This window comes from Cyprinodon tularosa, unplaced genomic scaffold, assembly GCF_016077235.1.
Source record: "Cyprinodon tularosa strain WSP-4 unplaced genomic scaffold, ASM1607723v1 ctg543, whole genome shotgun sequence".
NCBI lineage: Eukaryota > Metazoa > Chordata > Actinopteri > Cyprinodontiformes > Cyprinodontidae > Cyprinodon > Cyprinodon tularosa.
Genome location: NW_024039278.1, coordinates 937,345 through 954,922, shown reverse-complemented (window position 1 = coordinate 954,922; position 17,578 = coordinate 937,345). Strand labels below are relative to the sequence as shown.

The 17,578-nt window shown below is 38.0% G+C and overlaps 1 protein-coding gene across 1 annotated transcript in view; it reads left to right on the top strand.

The window, feature by feature from the left end:
• Positions 1 to 17,578, top strand: part of LOC119796324 (protein kinase C-binding protein NELL1-like) — a 321,529-nt gene that overhangs the window by 208,769 nt on the left and 95,182 nt on the right. Inside the window, exon 13 of the mRNA XM_038304828.1 lies at positions 10,188 to 10,313. Within this exon, the coding sequence (XP_038160756.1) occupies positions 10,188 to 10,313 (126 nt within the window). The remainder of the gene's footprint in view (positions 1 to 10,187; positions 10,314 to 17,578) is intronic.

The following is a 17,578-nucleotide window of genomic DNA, read 5'->3' as shown; positions in this document are numbered from 1 at the left end:
ATTGAAGCACTAAATGAGGAAAATCCTCTTTAAGTAGCTCAGTTTGGTTTGTCATTCCTTCTTAAAATGAACAGTTTCTTGGCTTTAGGATTATGATTCTAATCTTGGATTAAGTCAGGATGACGACTGAAAGATAGCTGCTATATATTTTCCATTAACAACCAAACGGACTGGACAGAATAAAGATAATTCTCTCACTATATTACAGCCTGTAAATGTGCTGCCCAGTAAGAACAGATTTTCTCATATGGGTGCCAGAGAATTTTTATTTTAAGTTTATAAACAGCATCAATCCAATTTAAAAGACAAATGTTCATTTTGACTGCTAAGCTGCTGCCCATTCACTGTTGCAAAGCTGTTTATACGAGAGTTTGTTTTGTATACACTCTGTGTATACAAAATGACAATAAAATTTGTCTAAGTCCAATAAATATAAAAAGTACCCAGAGTTTTAACTCTCTCTTTTTCCTCCAAGCTCGGGTCCTCTACCAGAGGCCTGGGAGCTTGAGGATTCTGCCCAGTAACTTTGCTGTGCTTTAGAACTGCATATTTCTAGACCAAGATGTCTGATGTATTTCCAGGGATCTGCTGTAGCCACTCCACCAATTTGGGAGGTCACTGATGCCTTGACCTTCCAGATTTTCTCCAGCTCCTCCCTGAGCCCCTGGTTTTTCTCTAGTTTCTTATGTTCCTTTTTTCCAATGTTGCAGTCATTTGGTATTGCTGTGTCTACCACCACCACTTTTCTCCGCACTTTGTCCACCACCGCAATGTCTGGTTAGTCTTTACTGTCTGTCTTTATCTGAAAGTCCCACAGAATATTGGCTCTGTCATTCTTTACCTCCTTGGGATGTGAATCCCACATTGACCCTAGGGTTTCCAGCCCATACTCTGCACAGATGTTACCGTACACTATTCCAGCCACTTGGTTATGGGGCACCATGTAAGCTTTCCCTGCCAGCATCTTGCACCCTGAAGTTATGTGATGGATTGTCTCAGGGGCCTCTTTGTACAGTCTGCACCTGGATTCTTGTCTGGTGTGGTAGATCTGGGCCTCTATTGCTCTGGTGCTTAGGGCCTGCTCCCGTGCAGCCATGATGAGTGTCTCTGTGTTGTCCTGCAGTCCAGCTCTGTCTAGCCATTGGTAGGATTTCCTTATATCTGCCACTTCGGTTATGTTTGTAGGAATGTAGGAGCTTATCCTCCCATGATCTCTAGCATCTCATCTTCTGTTCCCCATTGTCTGAGACATTCACTGAGCACGTTGTCTGTTGGAGCCTTGTCCTTGATGTACCTGCGAATCTTGGATGTTTCGTCCTGGATAGTGGCTCACTAGTTCTCGGCCTCCATCATTTCGGCTAGCGTACAGTCTCAGCTTGCTGGATCTGGGGTGGAACCCTCCCTGCATAGTTAGGAGCTTGTATTTGTATTTCATCCTCTGGCCAGCTTGTTATTCCTCCAGGGTATCTGATTACTGTTAGAGTGTAGCCATTTATTGCCCGGAACTTCATAAATATATATATATATATATATATATATATATATATATATATATGAATTAATTAGCACTCTTGGTATGGAAGACAGAGTCAGTTCACATCATGCTACTCTCTTCTTTATGGGTAGAGAGTACCTTTGAAAAAAACTTATTAAGATTTATATGGAATTTAGAATATTTCCAGCTTATTTTTAATCTGATTTAATCTAATTTAAACATTAGGATTTTAATTAAGATTTTAAAGCTGTTTATACAACAAACAGTTTATTAAAGGATGTTTAAGGGTACAGTATAGATATTATCTAATGGGACATTTATATTCCTCGGGTCTTGAGAGCTCTTCTATTTCTCATCCATTCTGAGAATTTCACCTCTCCTTCCTGTGTCCTCCAGCTGCTTTTGGCTTTCAGGTAAACTGGAGAGGTCTGGCCTTAATTAGGGAGAGGAGGATGACTGTGACACTGATGCAGGACGTGGCTACAATGTCTCCAAGGCCACAACCACACGGGGCACGACACTCCCTGTAGCCTCATTTTGAGACAAGGGCTAAAGCACACCATCTGGTGCCCTCCAGACTGTCCTGGACTTGGGGACAAACAATATTGTTGGTATGTGAGTGGAGCCACCAGGCCCCAGATTCACACATCAGCTTTTCACAAAAAATGGAATGAGGCAAATAAACTCAGTGTAAAATCGTCAAATCTATATTTTAGTCAGCCAGTCTTGTATACTACTTTTAATTTATCCAATTTCTTTAAAATTCTTTGTACAAAGTAATTAACATTTTTTTAGTATGCAGCCTAATTTATTTAAATGCTTCTTTAAGAGTGTATTGTTGATCTGCCATAAAAAATGTGCTTTAAATAAAATTGTTAAAATAATTTGTATAACTAATGGCAATTTAACTTCACAAATAAGAAACAAAAACATAAAATGCACAACAGCACACTATAATATTACTAATTTAATGTAAACATTTGATAAAGAGGCCATAGTTGTAATGTGAAAAAAAAATGAAACAGCTTACTACAAGTAGGAGGAAGAGGCTTGGGAAAACAGGTATTTTACCATGTTGTTCAGTGGTAACAGGATTGAGTGGAAGATCTTTGGATGGATTGGAGGCTTTCTTTATAGTTGTGTTGGTATTCCTATAGTCCTATAGTCTGTCTTTATGAATGTTAAACCAGAAAGTGAAGTAAATATAATTTGGACTGGTTGTCTCCTTTTCCTTATAAAAGGTTTACACTATTTGTCTGAGCTAGACGTGTATCTTTTAACCCTCCCACTGTCTTATGAACGAGTGGGCAATTTTAGTTAATGGGTTTAAGCTTACGGCAGGGATAAGTCAGTCAGTCAAACAGCCAATTGGAAAACCAAGTGCTTTATGAGACAAATTAATGGATAAAGACACCAAAGTAATAGTAACCATACCATAAATAGTCAAAAACAGATTAAAAAAAAAAAATCAATAAATGGTAAAAATACAACAAATGTTATACAGCTATTATCATATCTATATTACAGTTAATGCCAAAGTTATTTACAGTTTAGATAACAATAAGATAAAGAATAAACATTATAAAAGTAGCTAAAGTAAATGCATTTTGGAATTTTCTTATAAAATTATGTATGTCATTATTAGCATTTCATAATCTATTATGATTTTGATTTGGTCATTAGTTGCAGTTTTATTCAGTTGTTACTGGTTTCTTTTTTTAATTAGTTTTTTTCTTTTATAGTAACTCTTTATGTATTTTAGCTTCTGTTAGTGTTGTTTTTACCCTGTTACTTACCTTATATTCCTCATGTGTTGTGCTCCACTTAAGCTTTAAAGGAATAGTACACCCAAAACATGATTAGCCTTCATTTTCTACTCACCCCCATGCTGAACAACACTCTGGAGTACTTTTTTGATATCTCAAATGCATCTGGAGATCTGGGAGGCTTCTTGCTGTCTGCTGACATTCAAATAATGGAGGTCTATAGTGCCCGAGACAGAAGGGTCCATAAAAGTCCACAAAAAACGTGTCAATATTCCTCCATACTGCTCGTCCAATGTATTCCAAGTGTCCTGAGTGGGTAGCATCCAGAATTTACTAGAAACGAAGTCATTTAGAATGTTTTTAGAGCATAAACAGTAGTGTATAGGATTTCCTGAAAGCGCGCGCCTGCGCGTTCACGACGCTACGGAAAACGGCAGACCAAACCAGATGAAAGTGCGCATTCAGCGTCTGCTCTGCCAATAATGCAAGCGTAGAAGAAGAAATGTGCTGTTTACCTGTGCAAAGAAAGAAACAACGAAAGAAAAATGTCTGAGGACTTCAGTGTTGAGGAAGAGCATGAGTTCTTTGCCGAGCTGAATGCGCACTTTCATCTGGTTTGGTCTGCCGCGGTTTCCGTAGCGTTGTGAAGGATCTCTGAAGGAAGCTTCACAGCCGAAGGCTATAACAGGAAAAAGATGCCCCTGTTTGTTTGAGTTCTCACTTTAGTCATTGACAGGAGACCCTTTGAGGAACAGTAGATTGGTCATGAGATGCTGAAGGAAAAAAAATCTAAGTAAATTAGTAATATAAAATCGATAATTGTTTTAGGAAGAACCCAGAGAATTGCAAAAACCAGCTCATCTAGATGTGTCTCTGTTTCAGCACGCCTCATAGCAATGATTGCTCCCCCCCAACGCCCTATCAAGTGATGTCCAAGGCTGTTAATCACCCATTGATTTAAGTCAGGTGTTTGGCAGAAACGGGAAACCTTAAACAAGCAGGACAGGGGCCCCTGAAGATGAGGGTTGGGAACCACTGTTTGTTCTAATTAATATGAAAGTCTTTACATCAGACTGTGAGTACACTGCATTCTCTCTGAGTTCTTTAGAATCAAGTTTTCCCAGCAAATATCTCTCTCTGAATATCTGTGCAAAAATCTATGATCTTTAGCTGTTTTTTTTTTCTTTTACATAATCTACATTTTGCACAAAACATATTTTTCTATGCACTTTATGCTGTTTGAAAAGTGGATCAATGTGTTTCGTTAGTATCTACTGCGACTGAAGTATAGGTGTATAATAGCAATAAAATTTTGAAAGTGTGAGAACTCTGACTGAAAGCCATCTTGGAAAATGACAGACTGTATTTCTTTACTGTATACATTTTCCAGTTTATATGCCTGACCAAAATAAGAACAAAAAATATATATATTTAAGGGGTTAAAGCAATCAAACAACACAGACATTATGCATGGTAATCATATGAACCAAAACTACATTTCTGATCAAACGTTACCCACATCATGAACTTCTTCTGTTTTCTGTATTTGTAGAATCATAAACATTAGCCAAAAGTTAATTTAAACATGATGTTGAGCTTCCGTAATAGTCGGAATCAATCCACAAAACTGTGCTTTATGGTAGACAAAAACTACCAATTAAATAAGTAATTGACCAGTTCTATTGTAGTTTGCCTCAAGCTGTTTTAAAGAACCAAGTAGGTGAAAATACTGCCTTGAACAAACCTAAGCTGATCTTTGTTTTTACTCTGGGCAACATGTTAAGTACAGTAGGAAAATGAAGTCTCACATAAACAGGCCATCACAAAAGTAAAACATGGCAATAGTAGACTGCTTTTGGGATGCTTAATTTCAATAGGAACAGGGAAGCAAGTATGAGTCACTAAGGGAGCTGGATGGAGCAAAGTACAGAAAAATCCTGAAAGAAAATCAGTTTGAAGCTTAAGAATATTAGACTGGGGTAAAGCTTGACCTTCCAATGGGATAGCAAGACTGATTACAGCTAGTTCATACACTAGAATGGCCTAGTCAAAGTATAGATCTAATCCATATTGAAGATCTAGGGTTAGATATAAAAATCTATGCTCACAGATGGATCTGACTGAGCTTCAGCTTTTTCACAAATAAAAGGAAATCTCTGTGAGAGACTAAGCCCCGACCTTTAATATTTTTATTTAAAGAAACTCTTACTTACTACTACTTGTTCAAGTAAGATTTTAGTCTTGTGTTGTTTTATCTCATAGAATTGCAATACGATTTTTAATAATAAATTACAACTTTCTTAAACCCTCTAAATGTATGTAAAGTTTTGGCTCTGTGCATTAAGCATCACAACATTTCAAGCTTTATCTTCTATCTAAAAGAGGTACAATATTTCTTCTACATCATACTCACACACCACACCATAAAAGAAACATAATCTAATGAGATTGCCCAACATTTTAATGTTAATTTTACAAGACTTCAAAAGTAAATGTACCGAAATTAATAACTTTTTTTCTAAGCCACTAAAACAATAAAACTAATTAAGCTGCCGAACATTAAATTGTTAAATATTTATGCCCTAATATCAAGTCTACTCTCAAGTGATTCTTGCATAATACAGATGAAGTTTTAATATCACAGTGACATCGCTCACAGCTCCTCACTATCACTGTATTTTACTGCTGCATTGTCTATGCTCTTGGTTTCTGTTCTTTTTTGGTTGATATGATCGAAAGGGATTATATCCAAATTGCTTTTGGAAACGATCCAATCCACAAGAGATGGTATCGTTTCTGATACAAAAATTGTAGTCACTTTGACATGTTTGATACTTGATGTCCTTAACATTATTATTCTTAATCAGGGGCAACATGCCCAGCTGTTTGCTTGGATACTGCTGGTTAGCTTGTTCACAATGTCAACAGTTAGATTTAATGTGTGTGAATCATAGCAAGGTCTGATACCTTTGTGATGCATATTTTAGCATGTTAGGGCAGTCCTAGGGCAATAACTGATCCCTTCCAGATAAAATAGCTTTGGTGACTGGGGTTAATACATAGAAGTAAACCCAGGACCATCTTGCTGCAAGGCATGTCCTTTTGAACTTGTTTTGTGCAGTGCATTTTGCTATTCTTGAGGTACATGACTGAACAGATGTTGATAGTTAAACCTGGACTCAGAAAAACTGTAAAGCAAGGCGAGATGTTTTTTTTTTTTTTTGTGTGTGTCAAATATATTCCCTGATTATTACAGATCAAATGCGCTCCTTTGTTTGTGTCATTTTTTTTGTTATCCATCATATCTTTCTGCATTGAATAAGATTTTGTTTTTATAGAAGTACAATTTCGGCTGAGCAGTAAACTGCAGAAGAAAATGAAACTATGTACTGTGTCTCCTAACCTTGACTGATGTAAGGGTTCATTTTACTGCACAGACATTTATAGTGAGTGTGCTTCCAGGCCTTTTCAGTAAACATACTTGAGAGAATATCCTGTAAAAAAACAAAACAAAAACACCAAAGAACCTGTCACTCAGTTAAACTGTGGGTCTGTCTGAGGGAGGGACTGTGTTTTAGTCTTCACATTGTCTGAAATTGTCAGTGTGCAGCTGTGGAATGGCACATCCAGATTCTTGTTGGAGCTTCACAGTGACAGATAGATTAGACCTCTGCTCCTCCATCCTTCTATTGTTCTGATAGAGCTATACCATTCTGTTATCCTGTGTTATTTTCAATGCACAGGGCATGCTTTTCAGGAGCATGCTTAAATCTACAAATATTTTGTCTTCTATGTGCTTGAACTGAGACCAGCCTGAAATATTTTTTTGAAGAGTTTTTATCTTATCTTTCATTGCAAACACTCCAGTTTGGCCTATGGAATTCAAGCTTTGGACTTGAAGCCAATACGTACATAATGTCACCCCTTGCACCCTTTACTTGTGATTTTATTGCAAAGTAGTATGGTTACTCCATTGGCTTTTTTATCATAACCTTGGGGTTTCCAATGGGAATATATTGTTGGCAGCAAAAATAATATATTTATAAAATCCTCTTCTTCAAAAGTTTTCCACTAAAAATTAAATCACAGTTAAAAATACTGCGTGAAAGAAATACAATTTTTAACTTAAGATTATCGAAATAATGTTTTGAAGACCCCACACATTTCATTTTTTATTTAAAAACTAATCCATAATACCCACTATTTCTAAAAGATATAGTTTATTAAAATACAGTTTCATATGACTGCAATTTTTTTTTCCTTCAAAATGCAAAATGAAATAATAATAATAAACAAAAACTGACAGAATAAACTTTTTTGACTTGGTAGCAAATTAATACAAAAGCTCCAACGTCTTTATTTGGATTTTATATGATTGATCCTAGCAATCATCGCAATTTATGCAAATTGGAAAGAAAATGAGAGGATTTTATTGTTTTAATGCAGAGTTTGTATGCACTTTATCTCATTTACATTAACGCTGATACCCAACAAAAATATACTGTGATAATTGCTGTCACAAATCCCTAAATTCATTCGTAGAGGTCAGCTATTAAGACTTTAAATGCAATGTATAGAACTGCTCTGTTAGAGTCTTAGAGCTGTGTTTAAGCAGTATCATGGAGACTATTGATCAAAGCTTACAGGTCAAGGGAAAAGCTTTTCATTGAGGAAAGAAGAGAGGAGTTGTAAAACAGTAAACAAAAGTTTCAATATCTTACAAAGTGCTTATCCATCCATCGAGCAGAAGTGAGGCTACCACTATGGTAGACTTAACATGATGTGGTTATAAAAACCAAAACAAGGAAAGTATTTAGGGATGCAAGGAGTGTATTTTAGCCAATCACAGCAGCTGTAGCAGCTGTGAAGAAAACAAAACAAGTCAATATTTTGGACCCAAAAAGGAATTACTCTCAGAATTTCTTGGGCTGTGAAGGAAATTAACTTTTTCCAAAAAAAATTGGACATTGTCTGCTTGTCTGTCTCCTCGGCTAAGGTCTGGATTATATTTATACAATCACACTCTGTCACAACTATGCAATTTGCATAGAGAAATGAAGGAGAATCCCCAAGAACAAGACAATTTTATTCTTGATAGGAAATTGTTGGTACTGAGATACACACATACAGGAAACATTTGGATGAAGGAATATGAGCCTTCTCCTCCTGTTACTGCCTCACAGCATCCTCACAGCAACACTTGACATTTAGAATCAGTTTTTTTCACAGTTTCTCTGTTTTTCCAGAGAATATCACACAGAGAGGGTTGAGCTTGCAGAAACATGTGTGCACCCTCACTCATAAATGCACATGCACAGAGTCCCATCCTGCCTTATTTTTAGCTGTTTCCCCTACCCAGCCCTGACCTACATCAGAGCATGAATAAAGCAGCAGAGAGATAAAGAGAGTGAGCTCAGAGGGGGGTGGGATAGGAGGATGTGGAGGTCTGGGGTAGAGGATGATGAGGAGGGAGGAAGGCAGCCAGGGAGGCATTGGCAAATCCAGAAAAAAAAAATTAAATCCCTCCTGTGCAAAATGACAGTTCCAGTTCTGTCAACAGACCTCACCTGCAACAATGTCCCCAGAAGAAGCTACCAAGGACAAATACACAACTACAGATGCTGCCATACACAGTTGCATACATATAGGACCAGAACCTTGGAACCAAATAGATCAAAAAGCATGATGCATTCTGTGGCCTGACACTTGATGCTTTTCTCACTTGAATAAACAAAGATGACAAAAGTTGAAAGCTTTGACATTGAATTATTTGGTCTTTGAGTTGGCGATATCACAAACCAGTTGCCATCATCCTTGAACAACGCTTTGGCACCTTACACCCATAAAGGCTATCAAATGAATGGATTTCATTTGGGAGTGTTTACAAACAATCAAACACCCACATTAGATTTGTGCTTTTTGCATTGTAAGCTTTTATTATGAAGGTCAGTAATGCTTTAAACACCTAAAAGTATGCACTGCCTCTTCTTTACCCTGTAACTTATCTCTCTTGTGGTTTAGATTCTAGATATGGAATATACCAAGAAAAGCTTTGGGTCTTGTATTCAAGTCAATTTCATAGTTATTTTAAATGCATCCTGTTTTAAGTTGCAAAGTCTGAGCTGAGCAACTTGAACTAAAAGATATTTATCATAGGAATGGATATGGAAATAACTCTTTACTCTCCTTCCCTTAAGTGTGGCATGCAGAGTCCCTTAAGTGGTAGAAAGGCCTGTTAGCCTCAGGAATTTGGTTTTCTACTGTGCACATAAATGCTCTAAACTGTACAACTACGTACATATGCACACACAAAAAGCAAGACTCCTCTGCATAACACCTCCCTAGTGTGATTCGCGTCCCATTTCATCAGCAGCCATCCAGCACAGCTAATGTGTTCCTGAGCCACGTGTTTTAATGCTCATACAATGTCTTTCAAGCTACATTAAGAAGGGGGGAATTGTGTATGGGGCGAAGGTGTAATTTATCACAATATTAGTTGCACATTATGGATGTCAATGTAGATGATGCTCTTCTTTAATGTCTCAGGCCTACTGACTTATAACGTCCTCTTGTCGTCAGCCTTTTCGTTATTTTTCTGTACATCTTTTTCTCCTGTGAATTTTATTTTTGTTCTGAATCTGTTTTTGCACAGTTTTAGCTCATCCACCTACTTTCTGTTATCATACTTGTCACAACAGTAGAACATATGAATATGTTTTTAAAAAATTACCTACTGTGCGCTGATTATTGACCAGTTAATAAGTGGGTTAATATAGCGACTTGCCATTCATCATTGAATGCTACAGCAATGGAACATGATGCACCCTTCTGCTATGATGTGATTAGAACAATAATTTTCTGGTGCTTAGGTTTTAGATTTCTTATGAGTTTTTTACCTTTACCGGTACTTCTACTTGTTCTTTCAGATATTGATGAGTGTGCAACACAGATGCATTACTGCCAGTCCAATACAATGTGCGTGAACCTCCCTGGAAGTTATCGTTGTGACTGCCTACCAGGTTTCACCAGAGTGGATGAATACTCCTGCACTGGTACGTATGATGCATGCATGCAAACCGGCTTCAAGGAGCTTTTTGTGTTTGAATCTATGTGAGTAGAGATAAAGATTTAAATAAGGATTAAATAAGGGTTGAATATCCAAAAAACAGTTGACTTATTATTGAGGCTTGATGAAAACAGTGTTTTTTTTTCAATGCAAACTATGATTTTTGCATCAGCAAACACAAGTGGTAAAATATATCAACTAACTTTTAACCTTAAAAGTTTAAAGAATTCATCTTCCCTAAAATGGCAGGAGAGAATATTTAATATCTGTTGACTTTGCATGACGAGAAACATACATTTGTAACATTTTCATAGCATCCTCACAACTAACATTAAATAAGCTGTTAAAAAATATATATTATTGTCCCTTTCACTTTTATCAAATGTATTTACATTTATTGTCTGTTTGATTTCTGAAACAGACTAAGTATATAAACACATATAAATCTAAATAGTTTTTTTTGTGAACCAGATTAGACTTGGACTCAACTTTATTTATCCCTTGGGAATACTCCTTCAGGGAAATTGTGGTTCCAGCAGCTTATATAGAGTACAAAAGAGTTAAAGCAAGATGTCATTAAAAATAAAAATAAAACATACAATATAAAAAGGGTGTATATAGTACAAAAAAGCACACAAAAAAAGAAAGAAGTTGTAATGTCCTGGAATATCTTTCCCTTACATATAGAAATATCTGCACAGCGGAGAGCTAGGGGAAGACTACACAGTAGTTGACTTGGGTTATTGCACTTGCACTGCAGAGATGTACTAACCTTATAAATAGCTTTAAAAAAAATTACACAGGCTTCACAGTAGTTGGCATGTGTTATTGCACAGTGAGAGAGAAGAATGTTGCACATGAGTGACAATAGGTAATGTTTTGCATAAGATGTCAAAGGAGGGGGGTGCTGACCCTTTCCCCTCTCCCTATCACCTCCTCCTTCCCCCAAGTGAGGGGTTGTACAGCTTGATGGCTTGATGAACAAAGGAGTTCAGCAGTCTGTTGGTCCTACATTTGGGAAGGAGTAATCTCCCACTGATTGGGCTCCTCTGATCAGGCTCCTGATTCACACTAAATACATATTTTCAGACAAATTTGTCCTAGCTATGAAAAGAATTGCCAATTTTCTGAAAAGATGGATCTCTGTTGATTTTAAGACTTTTCATAATACAATGCAAAGTTACTACTGTGCTGGGATTGCTGGCAACATTCTTTCCTAAAAGGGATGTACAGTAGTACACTTTCTCAAGAGTAAATAAAATGTACTTGGAGGCTGCTAAGAGTCTCTCCAGAGAAGTGTTCTTTAATTAGCTCAGAGTTGGCAGCTACACAGGGACATGGATGCATTGGCAATCAATCCATTCCTCGACTTGTAAACTGCCCTAGCTGCTGACTGGGAGACCCAGGAAGACACTTTGCATCTGCAAAGAAAGATAAATCCTTTCACTGTCCTCTCTTTCTCTCCTTCTGCTTCTCCCTGTGTGTCTCCCTTAGGGGATTTCGATCTTCATGTTCGCCTCCTCATATTTCACAGCAGTAACAGAATTACCCCCCGGCTTCTGTAATTAGCTGTTTTTGACGCGTATCGTTTCTTTAAATGTGGGCTTGGTTTTAGTACAGTTGGCTTCGGATTACAGTAGATGGATAGTAAGTTGTTTTGAAAGAAAATGTATTTATTTATTTATTTACAGCAAACATATGGGATAAACTGATCTAGTATGTTATATTTAATATAATGCAGTTTTAATTGAATTATACTTGAAAAATAAATTTTGTACAAATCTTTTTAAGTTACTCTTTTTAAATACCACATTGTGATATTAGGTTCATTTACCAGTCAATGGCTAAAACCTCCATTGTTGCAATGAAAAATAGATTATTAAGACATAACTTTTATCTAAATGAAATATTTGCATTGCAGGCCTTTTTATCAGAGCAACAGAAAATTGATGCTGTCAAAGAAACAAAATTAAATAAAAAAAAAAGAACTTTAAAAGTCTCTTGTTAAACAATGAAGTCAGTATATCTGTCAAAATGGCCTAGAAAAAAAAATGCGGCTTGGGCCCAATGCAGGAACATCTTCGTATTCTTGTTGTAAATTTCCCTTACTTTTTCTCCTACCAATGGGCTTGTACAAACTCTTTGTTGGGTTTTAATCCAGAGAAATGTGAGTTTAAAAGATTAAAAGGAAAATGATCAACACAGAGACAGGATTTTGTGACGTCAGTGTGTGCCGGGTGGAGAGAAGATCCTGGCTTGGAAAGCCATCACCTTCTCCCACCGATCCCTTCATAGCAAAGCCTTTTATTAACAGTTTACAACATCAAACAGGCGGGCCTAAAACAGAAGAGCCAATAATCATTGTCTGAGAGGATGCAGGTAACAAGATGGTGTGAATTGACCAACTGGCTGGATGGAAGTCACACATCCGTGTGATTCTGCCTCATGACCTACAGGAGGTCATAAAAGTTTATGACCCTTCTGGTTGAAACACAGGATAGTTATCACTCTAACATTTCCCTCCTCTTATACATAAAAACATCAGCATCTTTCAATTCATATTGTATTCATAGAAGTAGGAATATGAGTATAAACATAACAGTCTGTTTTGTTCAAATCTTCAGCAACATGTTTTGCATGTTGCCACCACATCTTGGCACTGTAGGATGACTTGCTGTGGATCCATCAAAAATCATCCTGCTCTTCCTTTGTTTCAGACAGTCAGTTTGAGTTCCTAGGAACACCGGTCCAACAGTCATCACCGGGCAGCATAACCACTTTGGTTTTTCAGATCTTTGCCAGTCCGTCCAAGGAAACACCCACTAACCGGACTCTAAAAGACTGGGTTAGGTTGTTCTTTTCACCAGCGTTGAGACGAGTGGTCCTAAAAAAAACCAAACCCCTTTGAAGCTGGACTTCACCACAGATCTATACCTTAGTCGTGGGGTCCCTGTGAAAGTAACTGGGCTTCTTGCTGTGGAAAGTTTTTAATCAGTTTACAATGACTCTGGTGGATCCAAGTGTCTCTCTCCTGGATTTTCACGGCAGTGGTGGGGGTTGTTAGTTGCACTTTGTAGGGTCCTTCCCACCTCGGAGCTTTCCAAGTTTTCCTTTTGATGATTTTAATCAGCACTCGGTCTCCAGGCTTCAGGCCTTCCTGTGGGGAAACAAAAGGAGCACTAGGCAGATTACATGTTTTCCGAACAGTTTTGTCGCTGAAAAGCTTCAGCATCCACTTAGTTAACGGGTCAATGTCATCTTGTTCTTTTTCTGCCCATGGCTTTCCTGTTTCTGCCATGAATTTTCTCAATCTATTTTTAACATCCTCGAACCATTTAACTGGGTTCTGTCTGGCTGGAGGTAAACCTTGACAGGCAGTCCGCATCTCTGCATCTGTCCATGGCCCACACACAAGAACAGTGGGTCCACAATCCAGTGGGTCACCATCTTGGGGTCCCGTGCGTTGACCACAATGAGGGTTGGCCACCTCCAACACCGGAAAAGCACATGCTCCCTCCCCAGGATCTTGGTCCTGTTCTTGTTTTATTAATTCAGCCAATCTTGGATGAATAGGGGCAGATGGGCCCCTTCCACAAGCCTCCACTTGATAATCATCCCTGTAACACTTCGAATCAAGCTTCACATCCCCCCCTGATTTTCTTAATTCATGCTCACAAGGGTCAGCGGCACTGAGTTCCATACCATCCACAGTGGACGACACGGACAGGGGGCCTGCTCCTGCTCCTCCAATATCACCACACGATGGTGGGGCTACTGGAGGAGGAACAGTGGCATGGCTGTGTTCACATTCACCGTGATGGGGTTTATCTCCACCTTCCTGCGCAGCTGATGCCACTGCTTGAACCCCATCACCCCCTTGAATTTGATTAGGGTCAGGATATTGAGGAAGCATTCGGGATACAACAGTTTCTTCATCAGCTTTAACTTTTACAGCAGCAATTGTAACTGTCTTTCTGTCCTTCTTCTGTTGTATTTGGCTTTCCCTATTTTTTGCTTGCATAATCCACTTATTTAACTATTCTAATTCTTTTCTGTATTTAGCTTGTTTTCTTTTTGATTTATACACCAACTTCATCTCCACCTTCTGCTGAATCTTTGTCAGCGGCTCAACTCTCAACTTTCCATCCCAGCCCTCCTTCTCAATCCACTTTCTGGCAAACTCTGGGTCACCACCACAACACGCCACCATCCATCTAACATCATCTGGCATTTCCTTCTTACTACTGCCTTGTCCCATTTTTAAAGAATTTAGTCCAGTACACAGCGGTTCGATTGTTTCCTCACACACTTTCACACAGTCACACACACCTAAGGCCTAATATTTTTTATTTTTTAACCAACATAGAGTCCCAGACTCGAATGCACAGAATACCCAGGTCCCAGACTTGTAAACAAAACTTGGTTTCGTCAAATATTCTTGCAACTACAACCAGTTATAGCTTGAACACAGAGGGTCCCAGACCCAAACGCACAGAATACCCAGGTCCCAGACTTGTAAACAAAACTTGGTTTCGTCAAATATTCTTGCAACTACAACCAGTTATAGCTTTCACACAGAGGGTCCCAGACCCAAACGCATAGAATACCGATCCCAGATCTCTCACAACAAACCCTGTTTGTCAAATATTCTAGCGACTACAACTAGTTATAGCTTTCACACAGAGGGTCCCTGACCCAAAACGCATAGAATACCGATCCCAGATCTCCCACAACAAACCCTGTTTGTCAAATATTCTAGCGACTACAACTAGTTATAGCTTTCACACAGAGGGTCCCAGACCCAAACGCATAGAATACCGATCCCAGATCTCCCACAACAAACCCTGTTTGTCAAATATTCTAGCGACTACAACTAGTTATAGCTTTCACACAGAGGGTCCCTGACCCAAAACGCATAGAATACCGATCCCAGATCTCCCACAACAAACCCTGTTTGTCAAATATTCTAGCGACTACAACTAGTTATAGCTTTCACACAGAGGGTCCCAGACCCAAACGCATAGAATACCGATCCCAGATCTATCACAACAAACCCTGTTTGTCAAATATTCTAGCGACTACAACTAGTTATAGCTTTCACGTGGTCCCAGACCAACTGTTGATAAAAAACTTTAGGCGTACCGTTTCTGTGCAGATCAGTCCTCAGCTTGAGTCGTCACCAGGATGTCCAGGGCAGGGCTGGACCAACCTATTGGCTCTGTCCGGCAAAGGGTGGACGGCTGTTGACAGTTTCTTGGCCTTGGTCCCGCACGGTCCTGGACAATTGGATCTTGACTCCCGGGTTTTCGGCACCAAAAATGTTGGGTTTTAATCCAGAGAAATGTGAGTTTAAAAGATTAAAAGGAAAATTATCAACACAGAGACAGGATTTTGTGACGTCAGTGTGTGCCGGGTGGAGAGAAGATCCTGGCTTGGAAAGCCATCACCTTCTCCCACCGATCCCTTCATAGCAAAGCCTTTTATTAACAGTTTACAACATCAAACAGGCGGGCCTAAAACAGAAGAGCCAGTAATCATTGTCTGAGAGGATGCAGGTAACAAGATGGTGTGAATTGACCAACTGGCTGGATGGAAGTCACACATCCGTGTGATTCTGCCTCATGACCTACAGGAGGTCATAAAAGTTTATGACCCTTCTGGTTGAAACACAGGATAGTTATCACTCTAACACTCTTCAGTAATCTTCAGTAAATTATTCTGTAAACCTCATGCAGTTAACCTGTGCGTAAGTTGGCACGCATCCCAAGAAATGTAGATCTGCATAATTACCACCTCTATAATGCCATATAGAACTACGACTTCCTCCGCTTGTCAGACGGTGTTCCTTCACAAAAAATGCATCAAAAATAAAAGAGAAATTTGGCTAAGTGGTGCTCTGTTTTTGCACTTCAAATGACATAAAGCTGGGATAAAGAGAGAGATTTTAGGAAAACATGTTTATATGTGCAGATTCTATTGTTTTTCATCTTTTTGCTTCAGTCCAGTCTGTACATATTTTGTGTCTGTGTCTCCTCAGTTAAGCCTGTTCACTCCAAATCTTTTATTGCACCACTCCTTTCCCAGAGCAACTTAACTTTTTTTTTTTTTTTTTTTTTTTTTTTTTTTTTACAGCACACATGCAACATTCATCTTCCTGTTTTTGGAGACCTGTTGATTTTTTTTTTCTTTCTCCTCAATCAACCCTTTTTAAGCGTCAAAGCTCTATAAATGATAAAAGGTTGAAGCAATTGTGGGTCCACTTTGTTCCCCACCACGGAGGTGACCAAGTTGTTTAAGGGAAACAAAAAATAGTAGTGACAGAATGAGTGAAGTTTCATATCTCATGAACATTGCCCCATTCGATCCTCTAATGTTGTTTCTTTTTTTCTTCCTTTTTTGTTCTGCACGTGTGCTAAACATCGGATGTGGCAGTTTTAACTTCTGCTGTAGTGGTTAGTGATATTCTTTACAATATTTACATTTTATTTCTATTGATTGAGCAGCTTTATTTTTTTCTTTATTAAAATATGTTTCGCTCTTAATCCAAAAACATTTAAGGGCTGTGATGTTCTTATTTTCTCAGGCCTAAAAAACACTTGGACAATATTATGTAATCAAAAGCTGTAAAAATGGATTTAAATCTTACATTTGTATTCACCTTTCACTGCTCTGTAACTAAGAATGAAAATATGTGGTTTACAGCATAATTTAGACACAATTGCAAACAAGGCAATCTTTTCCCCAATGCAATTCTAATCCCCCAATAACTCTATTATATTAGCACAAATTTAGAGAAACGTTGACATAGTATTTTTAATCAAGCAGAAATTTACTTGAGCTCTGTTTTATAAATTTTTTTATGTGAGGGTAACATACTGTACATGTTTTGTTGTCTAGTTTATTATTTCAACTAATCAAGCAACATTGATTGACAGCAATAAGGTGTATTCAAAGAACCCTGGAGACAACAGCTTTATTTACATTTTTTTAGATATTCAGATGGAAGAGATTGATGTTTATAAATATGCTATTTTAAGATTCCTCACATCGTAATCTCTGGAGACATTCATGTTAAATATTTGAATATACATAAAAAAAAATCACATCAACAGACACGTAAAACAGGAATGATGCAGTTTATGGTCAATCATTTTAATCTATTCAGAGATCTTACTGCCTATTTGTCCTGAATGTTTGAGCAAATGGAAATTAGCCTGAAAAGTATCATATAGAGTTTAGTGGTCACTAGAT